The following is a 26,957-nucleotide window of genomic DNA, read 5'->3' as shown; positions in this document are numbered from 1 at the left end:
GGAAACTGGATTTTGGTGGTACAAATTTCCAGCTGGACACCTTAGCACCTTTCAGAATCCTCCATTTTACTGTGTTGTTCTCATTGGCAGGCTCTACTTCCATAAATATGATACAGTGACTGCTAGGTGATTCTCCATAATCCGCTCTCTGTAAATTGTTAAGTCTCCTTTGAACACAAAACTTAGAATTCTGAATTTCTAAGCACAACACTACCAACTTATTTGGGTTTTTTAAAGTGGTCTTGAGGAATGCGTTCTCTTAAGGACTCTGGAGAAAACAAATGTACTGCTGTACTGCATAATAATGAGATCATAATTTAGTTGGTAATTTTTTTAAAGGTCTTTTCAGTGAAGTGAATTTTGTTGTAATTCAATTGTTTTGTGAGATTCTTTATTTTTATTTTTCTTCTTAAGAATACTCAACTGATTTCCAACTCATTCTTGCTCAGATTTCAAGCAGTGTGTTGCTAATCACATCTTTTCCCATTCTGATCTCACATTTTTTAAAATCCTACCATGATTTCCACACCCCAGGTACATACTGAGCCTTTAAAAAGCCTGCCTAACCAAAACATGTGCATGAATATCCCAGTGAGGCAACCAAGCCATTATTCCAGGAAATGTCATCACTGCAAAAGATGACAATTACCCAGTAATGAGCAACCCTGAATGACATCTGTCTCAGAGCATCCATCTAAAGACAATAATGCTGTCTTGAAAAATGCATCCCTCTCTTCCATCCCTCAGGCCTACAGGACAGGCAAACCATGCCTGTCATGACAGTCATGTCAATCTCACCTCCAACAGGACAAGGGGAGCTACTGGGAGTTGTTTTTTTGCTTTTCCTCATCTCCAATAATAATTTCAAAGAATAATTCAGAAATGTAGTGTACGGCACATTGTTTATGTACATTGTTCATGACATCTTGCATCTGAGACACTATTCTTAAATGTCTACAGTTGTGCCCAAGGAGTTTAATAAAAGTGGTTTAAAGAAGATGGAAAAGATAAGGCAGTAACTGAAAGATGTGAAAGAAAACAAAGCAGCTAAGCAGCTCTTTGGTAGGATATTATTTATTGATCTCAGCTGAAAGAAAGTATTTCCAACTCAAATCAATAATTTATAGCAACACACCAGTGAAGTAGGGAAGATTTTTCCTGCACAGTTCCAGCATGGCTGTTCCTCCTGAATAAAAATGTGTGGTTCTGTCTATCAATAAAAACATGTGCCCCAGTGAGGATCCAGAAAGGGAAACAGATGCTCAGACTTTGCATCAGTGCCAGTGAATCCACACTGAGCCCCAGTTCATTCTTTTAAATTAAATTCTGGTGGGGGAAGTATACCATGTGCACACACTGGCTTTATTAATTTACTGTGGCCCTCACGCAGAGTCTGGCTTAATTTATTCCTTTATTTTTTTACTCAAAGGTTTGTGTACAGTTAAGAGATGTTTCCTCAATTAAAAATCAATAAAACAGACACTGATGTGCACAGCAAATCATAACACTATGTGCAGTGCTGAGGCACCAGTGGAACAGATAACCCCTTATTAATTTCTGTTTATTTTAAAAACAGGCTGTACATGTTTTGTTGATCTCAATTCTTGTAATCCTCCTGGAAAACTGCTGGCCTTCTACTTGTGTAGCAGTAGTGTTATTCACATGCCATGTTATATTCTGTATGTGCTATGCTGAAGGAAATGATCAATTTCTGTGTAATAGTCAAAGAGTTCTGGTTTTTTTTTTGTAACCCACTCTGATAGCAATAAGTACAAAGTTTGGACTAGATTTGAACTGAGAAGCTGGTGGAAAAAAGAGAACTGACAATTACAAAATTTTACTAAGCTGGCTGACCCAGACTGTGCTTTTAAGCTTCTGAAAAATGACAACTAATTGTAATGGTGGGAATCAGAAAGGTACAAGTGGAACTTGTCAGGAAATGGATTTTTTTCCCCAAATGAAATACCAGTTAAATTCCATTTCATGTCAGAACTAAAAGCTCAAATGTTCTTCTGAGAATCAACATTTGGATAAAGATGCAATGACTCTGCTCAGACGGAGATTTTTTTATTTCACACTATCACAGTTAAAAGAAAAAAAGAAAAAGTATAATTTTCAACTTCCTATTTAAAATATTCTTACTGTAAGAAAAATCACTAATTGAAATTTTCTGCAAGGAAAATGCCAATGAAAGCAAAACTAACATCCTCTAGTGCAGAAAAACATGCAAAAACTTGGGTCAGCTACAATTGCTTGCCTAATTCTATTACAAACATCTGTTTTTTCTAAGTTGCTGCAAAACTCCATGAACTAATAAAGCCTGACAATCCCAATAAGCAACAACTCCTTCAGCTCCAGGAGTCATGCTCTCATGAACTCCACTCACACAGAGCGCAGCACAGTGTGTGCACTGCACATACAACATCTAGGTTTCTATGGATGTGCATTTTTTCCCCTCTGCAAAGCATTCCACAGTCAGATTTGCCTGTAATAAAACCCTGTCTCACTCCTGGATGAGCAAGAGGTGTGGCCTACCTGTCCATTGACAGTTGTGCCACCAGTGTCACATCAGTGCTGTCTGAAGCAGGCTCGTACTCGTAGTGCAGAAAATAGAGATGCGTGCGATGGACAGTGAAGCGCTCCCGACGGAATTCGTAGCACAAGTCATCCTCGTCCAGCTCAGACAGCTGCTTCTGGAGCTGCAAGGAAAGGGTGGATGCATACATCACTTCCTTGTGATTATTTTTGCAAAACAGAGAGAATCAGGAGGCTGGGAACTTGCAGAATGATGCAACAAGGAATGGAAGTGGAACATACAGAGTAGCAGGGTTTTCCTGAGCTTCTTGTTACTGCACAGGAGATTAGAAGGAAGGGCTTGGGAATAAATTCATAATGCAGACAGGACACTGCATTATGGTCTATATATTCTATATAGTACCTGTATTACATACTTTCAAGATCCAGACTAGCAATGAAACAATGACCAATCACAGATTGAATAATCACCAAGTTTCAGAGTTAATGTTCCAATGTGATGCATAATTTCATCCTTACTAGAGGCAATGCTTCACACTAGTCACAGACATTCTCCACTAGACAACACCCAGCAGCAGATTCAGCACTGAGAGATTTCCCAGTCTGCTGCCTCTGCTGGACAACAGTAACTGCTGCTACCAGCACGTTTTTAGCTGATCATTACTCCTCCTCTTGAGATTTATGTTCTTTCCACTGCACAGCTGGCAGAAGTAAGCCTACACTTTAAATGGGATTTATGCTTCTGGATACCTAGTTTGAGAAATCTGGAGCATGATATATAACTTCTTGGCTCCCTTGAAAACCAAGCACTTTCAAACTCAAAATGGGCATCTCAAAGCAATCTAATCCCAAGTCTCTTGGATGTGTAGCTTTAAGAGAATAAAGTTTAGCCCTGGCAAAAGGTAGAAGTGAAAAACTGACCAAATGTCTATGTAGATGACCAATTCCATTCCTAAACTAATTATTTTTGGGGTTGGACTAGATGACCATTGGAAGGTCCCTTCCAAACCAAACTATTCTATTCTATTCTATAATGAATCAAACGATTCATTATATGATTTTAAAGCCAATCATCTAGCTAGGACATTGAAAATACATTAATTTAAAAGGAAAAAAGCCAGTCATACCTAAAATATACAGTAAAATGTTATGAAGATGAAATTTTTTTATGGTTTTAACATGTAAAACTGAGTTCAGTATCTATTGCTCTAAAATGTAGGTTACTAATAAAGGTATCATTTTAATATCTGACTTCTTAAAAGCATCCTGTAAGAACAATAGTCTATTAGTAAAATATTCATCAGCAGATGAGAAAACTACCCTTTATTCAGAAGTTTTACAAATTTTGATAAAAATCACAGTGCACCTCAAAGCTCTTTCATTAAAAAGATTATTGAATTATAGACATCTTTTTGTCCGGCTCAGAATGATTAAGGTAATAGTTTCACCATCTTCAAGAAGAAAAAAAAAAGGAAAAAGTAGGTATTTTTTGTTCTGTGTTAAGAAGAGCTGTTGTTCTTGGAACTATAAGCCTAATGGGTGCCATCCACAGTAATACTTCCAACTGAATGTTTTCCTGTGAAGACTGATGGAATAATTCCTGATATTTTCCTGTACATCACTCTATAATCTTCTTCTGAATAATGGAAATACCTACTTTGATTTCGATGAGTTTTGGATCAGGCTGTCACTCTTCTCTGCTATAGTTCTGCACAAATATTAAAACACCCCTCAAGAGGGACTGCTTTTAGAAAGATGAGAGTCTGAATCTCGACAAATCTTTACTCAGGCAAAACTACTGTTGATATCAAGACCTCTTTTAGGTGGAATAGAAATTAGGAGTTTTTTATGTATCCTCGGAATTTCATTCTTTCTGCTTTACAAATCATCATTCAGCTGAGCCTGCACTCTATTTTTGAAATTGCATTCATATAATATTTGAATTAAACTCGGTATTTCCAACAATGACTAGAAAGCATATAATGTCTTTCTTTCTTGAAGAGGGACAGTGTACCCTTAACAGAATTACTAAGGAGATGATTGAAATTTAAATGGCTAAAACAACAGAAACGCACATTTTAGGGGTACCTTACTATCCTTCTGAATGTACAAATGGCCAGGCCAGAAGATTTTAACTGCATAGCAGTTATTAAGCAGACAGTCACCGAATAATTACCAGATTGCTTTTGGGTTGAAAGCTAAAAGGCTACAAATACTTAATTATGAGTTCAAGAACAACATTTAGAGCTAAATTATGGCTTTGTGCACTATTGAACCCTGAGTGGGAGAAGATGAGATACAGCTTCTTAGGAATCCCATCTTTTTAATGGTGAAACTCACCAAATCACAAAGTTGGTGATGGAGGTGAAGGAGTGAACATAAAATTTCTCTAATATAATCTTTTCTACACCACACATATTATGTGGATCCATTATTTAAGACAAAGAACTCTTAGCTTGGTTTAAAGTTTGCTCCCACACTATGTATTCTTGAAAAAGGTGTGTTTATAATGGGAATGTTGGCAGATCTATGCAAACAGAGGCTTAAATACAATGCACAATCAAAGTAAGAACCTTAGTATCAGCTGGATTTGATAAAATCCACTATGGATTTTCTTCTCATGATGGATGCCTCCATAATATTGATAATGATATGCCTAACTTAGCAAAGATTCCTCAGCTGTAGAGAGACAGCATGTAATCTCATAAGAAGTACTTGAAGAGTTTCAATGCTAAGGTTACTTGCCCCTTAGCATGTGGGAAGAGTTACCCCTAGAAAAACCTCTCAGAGCTGAAAAATATCTTCTTTTCAGACTGTGTGGGGTAGATATTGTCTTAGGAAATACTGCTGTGGAAAACAACATGTGCCTTCATTAGCATCATGGTGCTACTTGGTTCAGAAATAAAAATGGCAGCCATGATATACATAATGCCCAAACAAAGAGACAAATACATAAAGAAATAGGGGCTAAATTATTTCTCTGGGACACCAGCTATGGCAGGGGATCAGGCTCCATCTCAGGAAAAGTAAGTCTTTGAAGCTAGGCTGGTCAGAGAAATTGTTTAGCCTTGATCTTCCAGGCCTACTTGTCAAACACATTTCTGTGAAATGAGGTGTTCTGTGTCCCTATGACAGATGGCAGACCCATATGATACATGGCAACACATGTACCTTTCACTGGCAAACTGGTTTCTCTGCTCATGAATCTTCCTTCCTGAGGCTGTTCCTAATGTAGGCAAACCTGTGATTGGCTCAGTTTCTTTTCCTAAACTGCTGTGTCAGTGAAACAATTCACTTTCCACCAAAATCCAGGACTTCATATCAGATGAGATCAACTGAAAATCCAAGATCTGAAGTATTTTCTGAGGAATTAGATACTAAAAAAAGATCAAAGCCCACCAACCATGTCACGCGTCTAGAGGCCAGTTGGATCCTGGGGAAGGGGATATGAGCCCTAATATAGGGTCTCTCATCAAGTGTTAAAGTTGAGGTGAGGTGACACTAGCTTCAAGTCACTTGCTCAATATCACACTAACACAACAAGAACTGAGTAGCTTAGATGAAAACTTAAAACTTTCAAATAATCTTTCCTTTTCCCAGGTGTGCCCAGTTAAGTTTCATAGCAAAAAATCAACTCAGCTTAGCCATTGAAATGAAAACTGACACCAGCCTGGGATGTAACTAAAATCTGGTTATAAACTGCAGCAGTTTCATTTTTTCCCTGTGTTGTCCCAGTTCCCACCAGTAGGCAATTTGGACTGCAACATTTAGCACTTAGTGTGTGAATTAACAGTTGCCTTTAGCATGGCATAAACAAAGCAGATGATGATGTAGAGAGGAAAAAGCATTCACTGAGTCTTGTTTTGGATGACCTACATAAAGTCCTCCTGGCCTCTCCAATGATCAGTAATAAAAGCCAGACTAATCCCACGTCAATTAAACCTTTATTCCTCCCACACCATAAAATTTTGTACATTTGCTATGGCTCAAATTGAGCCTTCTGTGAAACAAAGCTGTGCTAAGGACAAAGAGGACAGTGCTTGAGCAAACCCACCTGGCAAGAGGAATTTTGCTGCAGCATGTGAAAACCACTAATGCTCCTGCTAAATGGAAGTGATGGCTTATCCTGACTGGAAATATTCAACACAACTGAGAATGTGATTTTTAGGCACATGGCATATCTCAGACAGTTCTGTATATATAAAATACAACTTCCCTTGATCTTAGCTGCAGATGTCAGATTTGGTAGTCCTTTCCATGTCCTTTCCCCAGACCCCTGACAAACATTTTGGCTGAGCTGTTCCCAGACCCCCTTGCAGCAGTGTCTTGACAGGTAGGTCACCTTGCTTTTGTTGCCTCAGATTAGTCTTTGACCCATTCCCTCTTGGGTGGGAAGTTCTGTGGGTCTAAGTCAGCCCCAGTCCTGTGTCTCATCCCATGCTCTCTATTCAAGCAGTCTGTCAGCTCCTCATAGCTACAAGCACCCAACTGTCCTTTCCTCTTTCTGACACAAACACTCTCTCCTTTCTGCCTTTTTTCCTGGATTTAATCTCTTTTGTATGTGAATCTGTGTTTTTTCTCCTCCCTACTGGTCTGGACATCACTGAGGACAATGGATGTCCCTCAGAGGAGACCAAATACAGGTTCTTGCTGTCAGATCTACTGTCCAGTTAGAACCTGGCATGGAGGATTCAGGGGAAACAGTCACAAAAAACACCACTCTTTGTGTAGGTACCCTGCCTGCAGCATGCCCAACTCTGCTGATCCCCAAAAGGATATACATAATCTGGTCAGATGTATCCATGCACACTCCTAAGAAAGAGTCTCCAGAGACCTTAGCCTCCTTGAAGCCAAAGCAAATACTACTGGTAATGTGTAAGCCATGATTTTTCTGCATTATAATTTGCCTAATGTGTCACCAGGTTCACAGAAGACAAGTTCCTTGCCCAAAAGTCAGCTCCTTCTTTGAGGTATGGAGTATTTTCATGAAGATGTCATCAGAATTTTTGGTGTGGGGAAACCTCTAAGCTTTCCCCCATGTTTAAAAAAATGTGAGAAAAGAAAGAGGGCATAAGAGCATGACAAAAAGAAAATCCCAGTCCATGTGCTCCTCCACTTCATAGTGTTTTAAACAGTTGAAAGCAATATAATGGCAACTCTCAGGCAAGTAACAGGATGGTCTACCAGCTCAGCATTTAATAACAATAACAGTTACAATAATAGAAACAACACAGCTAGGGGAGTTGGGATTTCACCTCAAAACTGCCATGTACCATCTGTTATTACTAGAGAAAGACTGACATCACAAAATAGTAACTTTAAATTGCAGTTCTACAAATGAGGCTGTACTCTTGAAATTCAGCAGGAGCAAAGGGTACTCAAAGCATCAGTCTGACTGCAAGTTCAGGGCTGTGATACCGACTTGGAAGCTTCATTTGCATGCTACTTTTAGTCACTCAGAAATTGCTAAACTTGTTAGTAGTGTTTTTATATTGTGTGATACCTTGCTAGAATCTCCCTCTTTTCTGGTGGATACTCTAAGCTGGTATGCACAGCCTTTTGCTTATATTAAGGATCTTCGGTTTTGCACAAAAGAAGTAACTAAGTGAAAACACACTTAGTATATAAGTACACATCTAAGCAAGTGTGTTAAGGGACACCTGGAGTTTTTTTGCACTACTTCTTTGTATTGCTGATTTGAAAATTTGAGAAGAAAAACCTGCAGACATTTTTTTTCTCCTGTGTTTCCTGAAAGTCTTCTCTAATGGGATTCTACTGTCCTTTCCTTAAACTAGTGGAATCAGTGATACACTTCCCACTGATCTTGCTCCAGGCCCTTGGATCAGGACACAGGCTTCACTAACTGGGTACACTCCAATTAACTTTCAGATTTAATGCTTTGGCAGAAGTACCTGGTGAGAAGCTGTCTGCAGGAAACAAGTTTTATAAGAATGCTGAAAAGTTGAGTGTGTGCCTTGGTCTAAAATCAGGCTTACAATAACTATTTCATAGAGCAACTATAGAGATTGGCTGGAAGATCCTGTTGAAATATTTTAGGCTTTACAGTAAGTCCTTTAGAATAAAATGCTGGATATAAGCCTTAAAAGCCAACAGAAAATATTCAAATTTGAGATTATTTTAAGTTTTACCTTTTTGGATTTCCCAAAAATCTTCCACATTGCATCAAAATAAGAAAGAAGGTGTGGGAAAGGGGGAATAGCATGGAATGAGGAGGATGGAGTGATTAAGGACATTCTCTAAGGCCCACTCAAGTCAATGACTGGGTTTACAGGACGATTTGGATCATATTCTGAATTTTCTACCCAGAATGTGCACAGAAGACAAAGGGATGATTGTAATACCAACTTGAGGAGTCTGCTTTGTGTGACCTCACTCCAGCACATATTGGACAAGGGGGACTTAGGCTACTCCCAGCACATGGCTCCCTGCCTCTTCCTGCCACAAAGAGGGGCTTTTAGCTTGAATATTTTTAGGAAGAGATGAATCATTCATATACATGTAGACATACATATATGCATTTTTACATAAACAGAAAAATTATCCCAGCCTGTGTTTTTTTGCCTCCAGTATTTCCATTTCTGAGCCCTACCTGTTCTATCCATTCCTATTTGCAATGCTTTGGAATGTAGTAACCACCCTGGTTTGGTGAAACTGAAGATTAGCATCTGATTAGATCAGGACTATGCAGTACATTATCTGAAGATGGCCTTCAGACCACTTAAAATTCACTCTGTGGTATTATACTTCTATAGCAAACATTAGAAAAGTACTGGCACTTCCAAATGCATATAGACATAATATATATTGAAGCACACATGCATTCACATGCACACACAGAAGAAGGGTGAGAGAGATTAAAGTGAGGTCCAATTACCTTTTAAACTAATGCCCCTTTACATCTCTCAGGCACTGTTAAGAGTCCTTAAAAAGGGAAGATACACAATTTACATTCATTTTAAGGCCAACTCTGTACTGATGAGAAGTGTAAAGGGGCCTTAGAGAAACAGAATCAGCCTGGCTGCCATACTTCCTTTTCCCGTTCTACAGATATTTGCATTACAAATGGAATGCCTTAATTACGGGTTGAATTGTAAATAAAACATCAAGTTTTACAAATATTAAGCTGTAGAAAAGCAGTGGCTGGTATATTGGAACAAGACCTTAAGGGTATACTTTGATACAGCCAGACTGTGAGTGAGACTCACACCAAGCCACTGCTTCTCCCACAGCAGGGCTCAGTGCATTTAGTGCTCAAGTAATTCTCTCCAATTATGAACAGCAGAGCTACTCTGACATTTTTTCCACTGCTCCACAGTGCAGAGAAGCACAGGCAGCTGAAGGAGCATCTTTTACCCATGTACACTGCCTAATGTAAGAAACCTCTGTTGTGTTTTGGGGATGCCAGTCTCAGTTCAGGATAAAAAGGAAAAACAATAGGAAAAGAAAAGGTAATTCAAACAGTAATTCCTACCTCATAGATACACGACTTTATAGAATTTACAGCCTTTTATGTAACATACATGCTTATGACTCCTAATGGCAGCTATGAGTGCATCTTGTCAGACTGAAGGCTCACCTGGGCCAGCATCCTCTCTCCAGTTGTGAGCTGGCTGCCTAGGGGCGTGTAAAAGCAGGAGGAGGGTACAGAGAGGATTTCTCAGAACTCTAACCTGGACCTCAACTTGTGGTTCAAGGACTTTCAGCACCAAAGCTTAAAAGCTCCTGATTGATTTGCTTTCCAAGAAGAAATTTTTATTTTTGAGAATGTATACTTCTAGAAACATTACCTCCTGCTCAGAGCTTCATCACGTTGTGAGTGAAATGTCTTTGTTTTCAACCTGCTACTTGCTATTTCCACTTCATGCCCCCTAATTCTTGTACAGGGAGGAAGGACAGTGGTTTCCTCCTTACAAAATGATTTGCTTCTGAAGATAATCCTGCAACAGATCATGGGAATGTGCTGTATTTAACAGGACACCTGTGACACTGTATATGCTACAGCAGATAGATCAAGAGTAGTTTTCAAGATAATCCTGTTCTCAGGGTCTCATAACTTCAAAGCTGAAAGTTGCTTACTATATTCAACAATAAAAGGACATAGTCAAGTTTAGAGGGGAGTTTCTATCAAGGGCAACTAATACAAATGTATTCTCGTAAGTGATTACTCTTAAGTTTTCTGAAGTTGGATTTTTCCTACATCTGATTGTTTCAATAGAAGGCTGTTAACTTTTTTGGTGTCTCCTGGCAAATCAGGAATCATGTATTTTTGTATGTCTAGCTCACTCTTTTCCAGTATCTTTATATATATATATATATGATTTATAAATGGAGGAATGAGTTACATTTCTTTTTCAGACACAAGCCATAGCATATACCATATTGCACTTTACTTGACTTGAATAAGAAACAGGCTTGAACAGTTAGTCATTTCCAGTGTCTGTCAACCAGATACAAGATCAGTAAAATGTGCTGTTTTAAACTTTAGGGACTGCCATTTACAGCAAGTACTTGCATTTTCTCTGTGCTGCTCCCTGGGAACTTGTTGTTTGAATAAATCTGTTTATTAAGGATTTATAGAGCTGTGGAAAATACAGCAAGAAGTCTCTGACTACATTCACGCTCTTTGAATCCACACAACATATTGTGATTTCAGTACAATTTTAACCTGCATTCTCAAAATGTGATAAAAGTGTGTTATTGTTGTCTTTCTTTTAATGTCTCAGTTACCTTTTCTCTTCCTGTTCTACCCTCTATTCTGTGGTGAGGCTCTCAGTGCTGTTCTGTCACACTGAGCTCACTTGACTGTCTAAAAGCCTCTTGCAGAGGACTTTCTGCCTCCATGTGCTTTTGCTCTGGTGCTACACTTGCCTCCCTTCTCTCTCACAATTAAGCCCCACTCCTTTCAGAAGACAATGAGATGGTAAAATAAAGTGTCTGGGAAGCTGTGCCTTGGGTTAAAATATAGCTATCCAATCTCTTAGTGCTATATCTAAAAATATGGGAACGGCATCTCCTGTGGTCATTTTATTCACAGGCTAAATGGAAACACTGCCAGCCTCAATGATGACATTGATTGTCAATTACCTCTTAATTGCTAACGTGTACATGATGCTGGCTTTGCTTAATTGCTTTTTATATAGACAACAGTGCATATTTTAGAAATATTTTTTTCTTGAATAAAACATTACAGATTCCTTTTTATTTCCTTTCAGACTATGTAGGCAAAATTGGTACTTGGTCTACAAATCTCCAGAGACCACATTATACACAAGGAGTTCATCTGGGTATACATCTGGGTATAAACATTTCAGTTACCAGTTTTTTACTTCGGAATTACATGTACTAATGCACAGGCACATACACACACGCACATCTGTGGGTAAACATCCTTGATTTCAATCGTTTTCAAAAGATTTGCTTAGTCTGAAAGGTTCTGATTGCAAATTTTATGCAGATACACATAAACATAGCTTTGATTGGTTAAGGGATACACAGAAAAAACTGGCAGTCTTACAGCCTATGTGTACCTTAAAGCATTTGCTCATTCTGTCTACAGCACAGCAAAAATTCACAGACCTAAATCCAGCAGTATCTTGGAAAATCTTGGTATTTTCCTTTCTTCTTCATTATTTGTGCATTAGTATCTACCAGGCAAAACTGACATCACTGTATATTGAACAAATACACAGCAAGAAACAAGACCTCCTGGAAAGTTACAGGTCTGCCATAATGAATTCAAAACACAGCCCTGGCTACTAAAGAAAAAATTAACTCTATCCCAGCTGAAACGAGGACAAGGTTTAAGGGTGAGATTTACAAAATTGCCTAATGGAGTAAGAGCCCAAATCCTCATTTTCAGCTTGTGATGTTACCGCTGTTGGGGATTTTAAAAGGGCAAAGTAGACAAAACAAAGCAGCAAAACCCAGGGTAAAGATGGGATTAATACAATGATTTTACAGGTGAGGAACTGAGGCACAGAGAGATTAAATGATTTGCACAGTGTCACTTTGGGAATCTGAGCATTGCCTTAAATTCTCCTGAGTTCTACCACCTGCACTACCCCCACAACTAACTCCAAGTCTTCAGAAATCCTGTGCCTTGTATGAACCACCCTTTGTATCAAGCCTTAGACATCCCACTTACATTTTCACTGTTCACATCTGCTTCACTGGGGCAGCCAAAGAGTTCCCGTCTCAGCAGATTCCCGTCATATTCCAGGAATGTCAGGTAGAGGTTGCGGAAAAACTCCACATGCTTGTTTTTCACTCGCAGCTTCTTTGGCGAGTTCCAGTGTATCACCTCAGAGGGGAAAAGGAGAAAAGACATCCTGCTGTTAGAATATAGATCTGCTTTATCTGCTCTTTTTATGTGTGTTCAGTGTGCTGCCCTCTTAAAAAGAAGGAAAAAACCCCAAAACTACCCAGACTTCCTCCTGGTTTTTTATAGGGAAGGCTTTGCCATGTCTTCCACATGTAACTGTACATTCTGAAGGTGATGTGCTTGGAAACCCTGCCATGGTATCACCTGCACATCTGAGTGAGGGTGCTAGTCTATGCCGAGAAGCAGCACCTTGTAAGTGCTTCCACAACTCTAATCATGGAGCTGATAGTTTATGGACTCTGCTGAAGAAGGACAAGGGAAACAGTAGGTATTAAACATTAATCTCAGATTTCCACATGACTGTTTCTGCTAATGAAATTGATTCCCTGTTTCAGGCCAGGCAGGCCTTTTTCCTGGTTAGGTATCAAGAAGAAGCAGTTTGAAATTAATTCCTATACTCATTTAAATAGTTCAAAAAGGACTGAATTTAAGCTGACTTCCTTTTTGAAGCCATTGCTTCATTTAAACAAGACTGATCTCTGTTGCATTAACAGAGCACAGTGATGCAGTACAACTTATCATCTGAGTTCCAATTTCTAGCTGGTGTTTTTCCTCTGCTAATGGGAGATGACTGTCACAGTGGCCTAGACTTAAATTGTAATGCTGGCATAGAGGGCCTGATCCTCATTAGCACTGATGCAACTTTGCACTGCTGCCAGTGTGAATGGGAATGGGGCCCTAAGGAAAAACCAAAGGGAGTCGATAGCAGCTTGCAGGAATGATTTCATTTTATAGAGGCTATATTTTAGACATCAGAAAAAAATCACTGAATACTTTGTATTCAGTTTTATTCCTGTGACTTCCAAAGAGGTTAAAAACAAGAGTCTCCCTTGGGAATGTTTTCAAGCTTGGAAGTTCTTTGAACCCATTAAGTTATTTGTGTGAAGACACCGTATCACTCATGCAGAGCACAGAGCTGCAGCACCCTGTTCAGCTTTGCTCTGACCATCACAGCTCAGGGAGGGAACACACCGAGCTGAGGCACAGCACATACAGCAGGAGCAGCCCAGACAGGATGAAAACAGCTCCCTTGGTGTCAGCAACACAGCTCCACAGGAACAGGGAGCTCTCTGAAAACCCAGTATTTGCTGCTCAGTGAGTGACTGGATGAGGAAAGAGCAGGATGCAGCCTGAATTCTACCTGGACTACAGCAAACAACACGGCTGCTCCACTGAGTATTTACACTGCCATAAAAGCTATGGCACTCTATTCTACCTACCCAAAACCTACAAAATATCTCCTGATAAGAAAAGCTTAATCCATTCCTGGGATTTCACTGCTAAGCCTACTAGGATGTCAGAAAACCATACAAGCACTTAAAAAAAAGTCCCTGTAGGGAAAGAAGATAATTTCAGTTATTGGCAAATTGCTTTTTCCAGTTATAGGAACACTTAAATAAATATTATGATGTTTCTACACACTGCATACATTTGGGAAGTTATTAGATATTTGTCCCAGGTAATGCTATATTCTTTGCTAGTTTTACATTTGTCCAGATGTTCAGAAGTGTAGCATAACTGTGCATAACATGTTGCTGCACCATGTGGTGAAAATACAGACCACCACATAAGTGAAAAGAGCTTTGGGTAGGTAAGGGCATAAATTTAAGGTAACAGATTTTCTCCACTGAGAAACAGAACTTCAAAATCTCCTTTCTTTGAAAAGAACTTGACATATTTCCCCCACTGTATTTAACTGCAGCAAAATGCATTAATGCTTGAAAAAAATCTTGGCAACTGAATCCTGCTTTAGGGAAATGGGCACATGTAACATAAGCACAAGGCTGAAGGAACCCAAAGGGCTATTTCATAGTTTTACAGGGTACCAGCATGCATTTTGACAAGCAGGCATAGAATGGAAACTTGTACTTATGTAACAGTGGATCAAAGAAAGCTAAGAGGCTGGCAAATGGGACAAAAATACTTGTTAAGAAAAACCTTTTGTGTGCTTTCCATACTGCTCCTACACTTCTTGTGTTCCCTTCTGAATACTCATCTTCACAAGTATCCTAATGCAGCTGAGCACTCTGAGGACCCAGAGACCTAGGGACCTTGAACACAGACATGGCTAATGATAATAACCTCAGAAACTTTCACAGGACAGGCTCCTTGCTACTGCAGGAAATTCCCATCAGCACACACAGTGTCACATCACAGCCAGGCACTTGCTGATGTCTCTACCCAGTTGTGTGGGAGATGGTTTCAGACCCAGACTGTAACTGCAGCTGTCAGTGCAGAGGCTCTTTGCTGCAGTGCTTCAGGATGTGTTGTGTGTATAGAAGCTGGTAAGTGTCAAGGGCTTAGCTGGTGGTTCAGATCTGATCAGATTTGAAATATGTCAGGATGCTGCATGTACAGTGATGTGGAGAGCTTGGAGTGAATTGCATAAAGCTGAATGGAGCTGATGACTACCCAAAAAAGCTGATTTTTTAATCAAGTAGGACAGCACGGGCCAATGTGTGGTAAAATGATGTGCTAAAGAACATCAAGGAACTATCCAACTATCAGGATGACCTGAGGTAAAAATACACAAAACAGGCCTAGCAAAAGAGCAGACTGCTTTTCAAGTAACACAATTAGATAAATACTATGTGATATATGAAAGAATAAAAAAGAACAGCGAGTTACAAAAAGCAACAAGACTCTTGTCTTGTATATCAGTGACCACTGATATACAACATTACTTCCAAAGACCATATCCTTTTTTATGTCAGGCCACAAACTCACATTCAGTTCTGGCTCTCTGATACAGTCTATTGCACCATCAGATATGGCAGAATTTGTGCAGGCAAAGACACTCTTGTATAGACTGTCATGGGCATCAGTGAGGTACATGATAAAGACTGCACAGGTAAAGCCATGGCCACTGAATTAGAGACTTTATTGTGCACAACAGTAAATTGATTGGAGAAATAAAAAAGAACAGTTGGCAAGAGACTACAGGGAAATCAGAAGGAAAGGAAAATCACTTTGTTTGAAGACTCTTATCTCCACATTAAAAAGAGAAAGTGAATCTAGAAACTGAAAATCTCATTATTCCAAAATCCCTTTTCCAAGGCTGGATAGCATCACAATACTGTGTTTATTTCTTCTTCTAGTTTCTAAACTTTTCCAAAGCTCTGCTGGCTTACAGAGGAAACTGCAGCTAGAAATATAAAATTCCAGTGCCATCATCTGGGTAGACACCTCAGGAACCTTCAGGCTGACCTACAGATCCTTCCTACTCTTGATCACAGCCTCCTGAGAACTATGAGAAAATACAGTTCCTTCATCTTCATTTAGCAATTTAAGTACTGAAAGATGAGAACTTAAAATTCCACATCTATTTAACACTTGGTTAGTCGTCATTAAGCAATTTGGCACTATCCACATTTCTGTTAATACCATCCTAGTTAATCAGCAACCATTACCATTCCCTGATTACACACAGCCAGCCTCCTGGAACACTTCCCTATGCTTGTGGCCTAAAACAGGCTAACTGCACCCCTAGTTCCCATTTATTCCCCAGGTTCTGACCCAAGGCACTCAAATGATGGCACAGTGGGAGCCCCATGCACGGGCATTGGGATCTGAGATGGGAGGGAAGAGAGGATGTTATATATGCTGGGGGGGTCTAGGAAGGCTCTAAGGACAGTTATCTGGATGGAAATACACTGGGAACAAAAACCCTAGCAAACCTCCTTACATCACCATCTGCATTTGATCTCTGGGGACATTAAGTATTTCAAACATGATGTTCAAACCACTAAACAATAAGTGTGAACACAACATTATTTCTATAGGTACCTTTAACCATTTTTTTTTTCCCTGAAGCATTTTCCCTCACAAAAAGTAGCATTTAGCCAAATGTTTCCTTAACTACAATCTCTTCAGTTTTTTCACCCAAAGACACATCTTGATAATTTCTTGCTCTGCTTCAGTCCTTCCAGAATCAGAGAGCACAGGATATCTATAATTATATACCTGCTCTCCAGGCTGAAGGGCAAGAAATAAGAATAAATTAAGCTTAAATTTCAGCAAGAAGAAGTTTAATTTTGCAAGGCACTGAACAGATATCCTTAATTAAGCCCATGAGCACTTCACAGTTTAGGTAAACAAGTGGCATTTTGTAAACAGGAAGCTTTCCTGCTGAAAAACTAGACTCCTTGCTTAGGCAACCAGACCTTTCCCACTGAAACCAGTAGGAGTTAAACATTTGGCAAATCTGCACAGTACAGCCAGCTATTATATGTCACTTTAATGCCATCTCAATAGGCTTTTTTAGAAGTTTAAATATGCCCCAAATCACACTGCAAATATGCACCACATGTGTAACTTATGCCATGATTAGAGATGTCTGGAAACTTTATTTTTAAACTGTGTTTTATCAGAAATAAATGGTTTAATAAAAGATCCAATTTCCTCAGAAAGGTTTGTATACTTTATAAAAATGCCATCACAGAGATTTTAATGTGATATTTCTAAACCACATAAATGGAGGAGAATTGGGCTGGAGTAGCCAGCAACCCTAAGGTCCAGGCAGTGCTTTTGGATGTGGGACTCAAATCCCTGCCCTGCCTAGTTTGGTGCCCATAGTCCCAGGGATTGCTTTACTCCCCTGCTTACTGCCACTGCTGTATGGTTAAACTGACAGACTATCCCTGCCCTGGACTTTTCAAAGGTTCTTCAACTTCTTTTCCTTCAGCTTCTGTGCCACTGTTTAATGAGAGGCCTCCTGCCTACAAAAACACCCCTCAAGCCCCTGGTGCATGCCATGTCCTGTTTGGCAGGCCAGGAGCACCTGACTGACTCCAATGCTCACTCTAAGGAGAGGTATTGTTTACCTGGAGCCCTCACTCCTCTCACTGCAGCTCTTCCTTTGCTGGCATTAAAAGGTGCAAGGCTGCAGAATGCCACAAGTGCTGCAGATTAGAGCAGAAGTGCTTGGGCAGGGAAGCTCAGGGACTGCAACACCCCCAAAGAGATGAAATGGGTCATGTCTGAGGCAGAGCTGAAATGATGCATCTCAGTTATGGCAAAGAAGCTGCTTAAACTTCTGTAAGCACTATCACAAAGTCATCCCAGTGTGGAGGACATTCCTAGGGAGGACACAGTGAATCACAGAACACAAGTTCCCAATGAGGAATTTATGAGGTTCATTATTTATCTATCTGCTGATTTAGTACCAGTTGTATTCAAAACCAGTTTGAAAAGCCATCAATAGGTTGTAAAGCATTTTTCCAAGTTGGAGTGTGCGTAAATTCCAATAATTTGATACATTCCCACTGAAGAGTCCAGCATCTGATTTTTGTGGTTGTGAATTACCAGATTGTCTGTATGTAAATAGCATCTGTATCCTTGACAACCAGACTTTATGACTGACTCATTCAATGAGGTCATGATTCATTGTCAGAGGTATCAAAATTCATTATCTTCTTTCACAGTATTTTTTCTGCCATTAGGCTTGTGTCAAATCATAGTAACTGAGATTTCCTTACAAACTACTAACCAAGAAGCAAGCAAAAGCAGGGACTAACCCAGCAAAAGCAATTCATAAATGAACATCAGATTCAGACTGATCCCTCATAAAAAAAATAAAAATCAATAAAATGGGTAGAGATCAAATTTAACGACGTCTAAAAGGAGAAAAAGATTATTAGAGTCCTTTTCAGGCAATGTGAAATATTCAACTGCTCCCTAAGCCTTGCATAAATGTGAACAAAGCAGCAAAGAAGTGTCTGCACACACACACACACAGATCTCTGACCAGCTGCCAGCCCTGGGGGTCCAAGCTTACTTGACACAACACTGTGTATAAGAGATGACAAATCCTCAACTCCCATGGACTTTGAGGCCAGATGAAATTAAATCAGCACCTTTTCAGTCTGACAGGAGGAATGCACTGTTTTAGCTGAGGAATACTTGACTGGGTCAGTTTTACCTTTGAATTTAAATGTATCCAGTCACTTCCTTCTTTCCTATGCTATCCTTCTTTATCCCCAATGCAAACTTTAAAATCTGTCTTCCCCTCTTACCCTGAAGGTTTGTTTTACCTTCTTTCTCATTCCAGTCTTACCATGAAATACAGAATGTGCCAAATCTGTTATGTTGTACCAATTATATTAAAGGCCATGGAACTGACAAACTTGGGTGATTTTAAGAGCAAATTTTTTTTACTTGGGCTAAGAACATTTACTAATTTTTGGGAGACTCATATACCTAACCAGCTGGTTTCTCTACAGAACTAGAATTTTGTTAATTTTTATAATGCAAATTTACAACTTTAATTTGTCTTAGCCTTTTTTATTTCTTTTAACAGTATAAAGAATTTTAAACAGTGCTGCCTGAGGGCCAGTTCTTTAACTGCTCAATATGGGAAAAGCTTTATTGAAACCATGGGGTTTTATGTGCACTACATACATACATGGCCTCTCTTTCAAGGCAATGAATTAGAGCCCTGATTTAGTATGGGGATAATTTTAGTAGTGTGAGTAAGTCCAGTTTACCTAAAGAATTTGTTTATGTGTCTGCACCCCTTGTTGAGTTAAAATACCTCAGACCAGAAAATCAGTGGGGAGTATAACATATCTTAGATTTCACTGCCTGTGCTGTAATGGAACTGACAATGTGACACAATATACAGCAATAAACAACCAAGCCTCAATTACAGTTGTAAAGATAAATTTGTTAATTGACAAGAAAGAAAGGATTTAATTAGTTTTTAAAATACTTCAGTCAAATGCTTACTTGTAGGTATTGTATATGAGGTAGATGTCCCATACCTGAAGCAGATTAGTTAATACCATCACTGGAGTCAGAAGATCAGATGTCTGCTCTGAGGTGAGCTCCACCAGCCTCCAAACCACTCACAGAGATGACACTTTGGCTGTTTAAATCCAGATGTACAGCAACACTGAAAGCACCTTACACTCACCCTGCCTGCCCATCAGCTGCCTTGCCAAGAGGGTATCTTCTCTTGTGGGTTTGTGTTTTATCTGCCACTCCTATAGGCAGAGGCCCTGTGGTGACTCAAACCATGTTTAGGCAATGGAACCAAACCCCTGATCCTTGTTATCAGCTTCAGTATCTTTTCCTCTTATAAATGGCTGTGTCTTTACCTTGTGCTGAGTCCAATCTGACTGTCTCAATTATATAAATTAATATCACCTTCTAATTCACAGCAAAATACTGTGATATGTCATTGGTGGGAGGTATAATTTTCTGAAGTTCCTCTTTTAGGAAACATTTATCTGTTGCACACCTTTCTTTTTGTTTGCAATCACTGTCATACATGGTTCTCAACATGAATGCAGTGCTAAAATCTCTACCAGCACTTTGTTACAAGGCATAAAACATGATGCTTTTAAAGTACCTGTGTTGATCCTGCCCTACAAACAAATATTATAAACCATTTAGTGATGAGTGCATTGACAGAGCAGTGATTTAACTTTAAAAGCAGTCTATGGATCACACCTGAATAGTCAGTTGTGAATACCTCATATATGAAATTCAATCAATGATGGCCAGTTTTGAAGGTCAGTTAACCCATGTAGAAGAATTTCTGTCTCATAGAAGTGCAGCCTTTGTAACCAGTGTGCTGAGGGTGATTGATTTTCTATATTCATCCAGTATCTGGTGTTCATATTGAACACTCCTGCTGTTACTCAACAAATTGCTACAAGGGAGAACTTGGTTAGATTTAGGATATATGTTGTACAAAAAGGGTGGCCAAACTCTGGAACTTGGGGCCAGGGAGCATGTGAAATCTCAGTGTTTGGAGATGTGACACTCATCTGTACAAGGTGCTGAGCAACTGGGTCTCTGCTGATACTGCATTAAGGGGGGTTTGGATGGTCTCCAGAGGGCCCCTTGCAACTTCTTGCACAGTTTTGTGCCTTTTTTTTTTTTTTTTAAACATTGTCACAACATAAATCCAAATATATAAACCTTAACTGAATTTTAAAATCAGTCACCAAAAACTAATTAATATTTACTATGTCTGATACCACTAGTCTGCTCTGATGGAATCTACTGCTGTAGAGTCTCAATCTAACCTGGACAAAGCTCAATCAAGCTTCAATTCTGAACTCTCTGCATGTTACATTTGTGTCTTTGTGTCCAGTCTTTCAAAATGGCCCCAGCACAATTGATGTTCATTTACCCATATCCATTAAAATTCATCCTGCTTTTATATTCTACTTGCTAATAGTGAAAAATGTGCTATTCAACTGGCACTATAGCTTCATTTCATTGAATTAACAGGTTTTTACTCAGCCTTTTTTTTTTTTTCCAGGACAAAACCTGGAAAAATGAATGGCAACATGACTGGGTTAAATGTATACACAGGCACAATATGGAGTGAGCAAGGTCTTTATATTTCTGCTAATGCATTTCCAGCTAGGGTCTGCCCAATCCTCTCTGTGAATTTAAATCTACGAAATTATGTTCAGTAAAGAGTTTCAAACTTGTCCAGTACAAAAAGGAAAGGTTTTGTATTCTTAGTCTAGGAAGAGCTAAGACCTGGGAGAGCAGTAAGAATTCAGTTATAAGCAGCACTGGCACAGGTGGCAGGTACAGAATGTAAGAAGGTAAAGCACTTCTTTAACCAAACCCCAAAGCAGCATCTATATTTGAATTTTCTAGTAGCAGTCAAAATGCACAAAGCCAAAGTCACATTTCCTTTCCCTGTCTGGTGTCTTCATAAACTGCATGTTAGTTTTTCCCCCCTTCTCAAGGCAGCTCATCTTTCTCTGGCAGCAGTCCTTCATTCTGTCCCAAGGGCACCCATCCAACCTCCTGTGCAACTTACCTTCAGGTCAGACACATCTCTGTAGCACTGCTCAGAACGGGTGTGATCAGAAAGCTGCACATTCCAGAAACATGGCAGCTGGTAGACAAGGAAGGGATTTTGTTTGATGACTGCATTGAAGATATCCTAGCAGAAAAAAACCAACCAACCAAAAAAAAAAAAAAAAAAACAACAACAGAGAAAGATTTGGGTATGTTGTTTGTACTGCATGAGGTGATCTCAACTCCTCCCCTGGCTGACTGTCCTCCCTCTCCCGGGCAGAAATTCCAAGAGTGATGAAAGGTGAATTCTGTAAACCTTTCTCCATAATTCTGTTTCTTTGGAGGGTGCTTTTAATCTAAGAGGTGATATACAGTTCTGGACAAGAGGAACAAGCTCTCCTGACACACAGAGCTAATGGACTCCAGCAAAGTTTTCAAGCCCTCATCCTGTACTGCTGGCATGAGGTATGGTTCCTGTTCTAGTCACCAGGGAGAGTGACAGGCAGTAAATAACACAGTGCCTGCTGGTACTAAGCACTGCAGCCCTTTTTAATGAAGAGGAGGAAAGGGAAACTGGCAGCTACACTGCTTCAAGGTGAATTACTACAGGTGACTTCAGCTAGCACTTTATTGCTGCAACAAGTACTCCAAGTATTTTATGGAGAAGGCATGTAGGACAGATCTGCAGAGCAGCCTGTACCATGAGGGACAGAAAATGTTTTGCTCCCTAAGCAGCCATTCCATTGGAGAATTAAGTTACACGGACAATCTGAGGGAAAGGTGTTAGGGAAAGACACAAGCAGCCTTTCTCTGCTCTGCAAAATTCTGCCCCATGCAGGTATTAGACAGCAACTCAGGACTTGATAGAAAACACAGGGAAGTTGCAAGAATCCTTTTAATGAACCTCAGGAGCTTTTGGATCACCCTGCAAAGATGCTGTACAAACTGCACATCTCCATGTGCACAGTAAGGAGCGTGCTTCCTTTGTGGTGACTGGTCAGGAGCCAGATGTAGCTCAGAAAGAGAACAAATATCCATATATGATGCTGTATTGAGTTAACATGTTCAAGCTGTTGAGCAAGAATTATTGATTCAGGTCTAGTATTACATTAACAGGATTTCTGGGTTTAAGCTGAGAGCTGGCAAGAAGCACAAATTAAAAAACTGTATTTCTATGTTTAGGCACACTATTTCTTCTCTTGGCCTCAGTTTCCTATCTGTGGCAGAGAGACAGCAGCACTTTGGTCTTCATAGGGCTGTTATGGCAAGAACTACATTAAAAGACATGTGGGACTCATCTGCCAGAGACAGGAAAGAAGTGTCAGGAGACTCTTAAAATTAAATCTGATTTGACAATAACCAGTGGGAAAAGACACAGTTTATTTGGACTTCTTCTGTCTGGAGAGTTGTGTTAAAGAAGGGAAGACAGAAAATGAAAGCTTGAAAACCCTTTTTGTCTCTCTTATGAATCACCTGAGCAGAGGAGGTAAAAATGTCAGCGTACTAAGACCAACCTTGTGACTAAACTTCGATTCTCTTCCACACTTTCCCCATAATGATTCAACAGATGGTGACTACAGACACAACAGCTTTCCCTTGCCTTTCCCCACATCTCACCCCTGTCCCCTTCTTTCCTCCCTGAGCCCATGGCTCAGTGGCTGTCCCCCAGTGCACGTCCCTCTCACCTGGTCAGCCAGTGAAGTGGACAGCATGCTCATCAGCTCCCGCTCCGCCGTCAGTCTCCACATCTGCTCCCACTTCATCTTCCGCAGCTTGTCGAGCAGCAGCAGGATCACCCCTGGAGGGACACGGGGCAGAGACACACACAGAGCCCATGATGCCACCTGCAGCCCAGGGCCACCCTGCCCCGTGCTGCCTCGGCAGCTCTAACAGGACGTGAAGTTATCTGACACGCAGGGTCACCATCCTTGAAGCTTCTCTGAGGAAGGGATTATCAATGCTGGGTACAACCTAGACCTTGAGAGGGCCTGTCATTAATGCACCAAGGGTTCACACAACAGGATCCCCACACTGGAAACTGTAGGCAGGAATAAAGGGTGCATTGTCATTCCTCAGTTGGTTTTTGCCTGGCCAAAATTCCTACTGTACAAGAAGGAAAAACATCAGAAATAACGAAGCTGAATTGAAACATCAGCAAAACCTTCCCTACAGTGTCTTAGAAAAATCAGCTTGAAAAATGAATTTGGAAATTTAAGTAAGAGGGCTGTCATGGGGAATGAATGCAGACCAAAGGACCACAAAGAAGGAGTACTGATACACAGCAGCCTTGCAGGCTGACAGAAACCACCTGGTAAGAGCAATGATGGGCTCTGTGTTGTTTCACATCTTCATTAGTGGAGGGAGGAAGTAAACAGAACAGCAATGACATCTGCAAATGACATTTAACAAGAGGTCTTACAAAAAAAAAAACATAACAACAACTCTAGAGAATCATAGCAGCTACAGAGAAGAAAACACAATGAAAAAAGCAGGCACTAGGAAAAGCTGCCTCAGGGAGTACAAGTTGATAAAACTAAAAATAATGAGAAAAAGAAAGGAAATGTAGTCTGAATGCTTAAGAAAAATTCTCCTAAAACCGCTGCAGTGTAATAAACAAAAATGGCAGATAAAATACTTTATTTCATGAGTCTTTCCAAATCAGACTACACCAGGATTAAAAAATGTACCTGGAAAAGAGCTGCACTGCTTGGGAGAGGACATAGGTGGTTCCAGTTCTTTCCTATATTTAGTTTCTATGACATAGCAGTTTCTTTCTACTAAAACCTGGCACTGCTATGAATAAAAAGAGAACCTCTCCTGGCAGTGAATTTTGTGGCCTATTTTAGTGGTGTTTTCCACTTCAGTCCATCTGGTTCCCAAGGATGCTGGAACCTGTAGTGGAGGGATCCCTTTTCATCTTCAGGCAACCTTTCTGCTTCCAGCTGTTGGATTGGAAAGGGATGTACTGTCCCAGCATGTTACAGTTTATTTATGCCAGTGTGTTTGTCTTCTCTCCAGCATAAGGAAAGCCCATTTGGAGCATGCAGTGCTCGTGCATGAGCTTCTAAGAGAGCCATTATGCATTGTCTGAAATTCTACATCAGTGTGAAGCAGGTTCCCTGTGCTGCAGCAATAAACTGGGTGGGAGATCTCCTCTCTGGCAAAGGGTTTTTTCCAGCTGGCAAGAACTGTCAGCTTTGCAGTGAAATGCAACTGAGAAGGTTCTTTATTAAGAAAAAGAAAGAATAATGCTAAGATTTAGTTAACTGCAATAGAATAGTTTTTATAATTTATAGACAATAAACCAATTTTTCTTAATTTCTCTAAGCCCCCAGTCTGAGGAGGAAAAGGGGAAATGTTTTAATATGTGCAGTATTCTCTGTCATTTTTTTTGACTTCCACTCTTATGCTAGCAGCAGATTATGGCATTGCAGCTAACAAGATTATGCTGTCCTGAGGGGCTATCATGGTAACATCTGAGAGTAAAGCAGGCAGATGGAGTGGAAAGACTGGAATATATGTGAGAAAGGATGTACTAAATTGTAATGCAATCATGGCTATTGAAAATATTCACATAGTTTTAATGTTTCACTGTCAAAACTAATTTCAATGTGATTTCTATTTTAATTCACCTACAGGCTTGAGTTTAACACCTTTGTACAGTTTCTATCTTGGCTTCTAATTTACTGCTGCCATAAAAACAACTGCTGGAGAATATTTATATCAAGTTTAAATATTTACTCATTAGTATTAGTGAGAATAGGAGAGGAGAATTTAATATTATTCACTTAGTGTTTTTAAATCCAAAATCAAGAGCAAGTGTTTTGGGAACCTTTAAAATAGTTTATGCAGAGGAAAAATTATTCTTTTGCAGAACAGTGAACTCCAGGTTCTCTTCTGTATTGTTGTGTTGCCAAAAGCAAACACAACAAATGAACGAACTTCAATCTGCACAATTAGTTTGCAGGCAAAGTGTCTGAAACAAGGAAAGGAAAATATCTGCCTCAGGACCTGCTTCCCTCAGAGTCACATTGACTGAAATCTCAGCCTAAATTCAAGATGACATACAGCTGAACATAAGGGGAAAAGAGACTCACTCTCATCTGCTGTGCTGGGGGAAGAAGAGACTGGAGGAAAAACAAGAAATCAAAGGAGTATTTTATTAACATCTGGCCCCAGGCAGTGGGACTTCTGATCTTTTGAGAAGTGCAGCATCTTCCTGCTCTAACCTACCTGAGAAAAACAGAAGGAAAGCTTGGCAGCAAACAAACAAAAAGAGAAAAGTGGCAACCCAAACATTTCATGAGTATTAAACCAATTATGATCAGCCACAGAACACCCTATTTCCCTGTCCTGAGGAAATAGTTCAGGCATATCCAGAGATGTAAATATCTCAAAGATCTCAGAGAAGAAGAATGCTTTATTACTAAATTTGTGGGAAATATCTTAGTCTAGTTATAACTTGAATGGCATTTCTCTCCTGCTGTTTGATGAGATTTTGCTTGAACTACCAAAATTTGACAGATTCTGAATTGCTCAAACAGGCAAACAAACAAGAAAGCAAACAAACAAACAAAGCAGTTTCTCAAGAATGTCATTTAAGGACACATGAAAAACCCAGCTCCAAAACCAAAACAAAAAAACACCCCCAAAACACAAAAAAAAAGCTGTTTGGTGAATAAATTGAATGAAACAGGGCTATAAACGTGAAAAAATATATTTGGATTAAAATGTTTCAGTTGGAAAACACTGCAAAAATTTTTTGGTACATTTTGAAACCCGACTTACTCTAAAATAATTTTCATCTCAAAATGTATTCCAATTAAAAGTCTTATTGAAAATTATTACAAGGTCCGAAAAGGAAAATAAATTTTCTCTTTTGGGTCTAACCAAACTTTGGGAGTCACTTTCTCCCATTTTTTAATTCAATCTATAACAACTTTTTGCTCTTCCAATGTTTTCACTAAGCAACAGCTTCCAGAGATGCTTTAAGGCATGTCAGCAAATTAATTCTTCTTTTTTGTTTGTTTGCTTTTGTTTTTGTTAATCCATTCCAGAACAAAATATTTTATTTCATTTTTCTGAACAGTAAATTGAAAGTTTGCAGAAAGATCAGCCATTTCCCTTGGAATGCTGCCAAGCATCCCCACCTCTTGCTTCAGGAATAAAGTCAATGGCTCTTCCTGAAATTCAGAGAGGAACATATACTAGAGCTGGAAGTAATAAACAACATTTTAAGACAGAACAGAAT

At 39.6% G+C, this 26,957-nt stretch overlaps 1 protein-coding gene across 1 annotated transcript in view; it reads right to left on the bottom strand.

The window, feature by feature from the left end:
* LARGE1 (LARGE xylosyl- and glucuronyltransferase 1) overlaps positions 1–26,957 on the bottom strand; it is a 263,658-nt gene that overhangs the window by 21,216 nt on the left and 215,485 nt on the right. Inside the window, exons 9-12 of the mRNA XM_079303344.1 lie at positions 23,392–23,504; positions 21,726–21,851; positions 12,701–12,856; positions 2,536–2,699 (exon numbers count right to left, since the gene is read on the bottom strand). Coding sequence (XP_079159470.1) covers positions 2,536–2,699; positions 12,701–12,856; positions 21,726–21,851; positions 23,392–23,504 — 559 coding nt within the window. The remainder of the gene's footprint in view (positions 1–2,535; positions 2,700–12,700; positions 12,857–21,725; positions 21,852–23,391; positions 23,505–26,957) is intronic.

The sequence above is a fragment of the Erithacus rubecula genome (genome assembly GCF_903797595.1).
Source record: "Erithacus rubecula genome assembly, chromosome: 4".
NCBI lineage: Eukaryota > Metazoa > Chordata > Aves > Passeriformes > Muscicapidae > Erithacus > Erithacus rubecula.
This window is presented reverse-complemented; position numbering and strand designations above follow the sequence as displayed.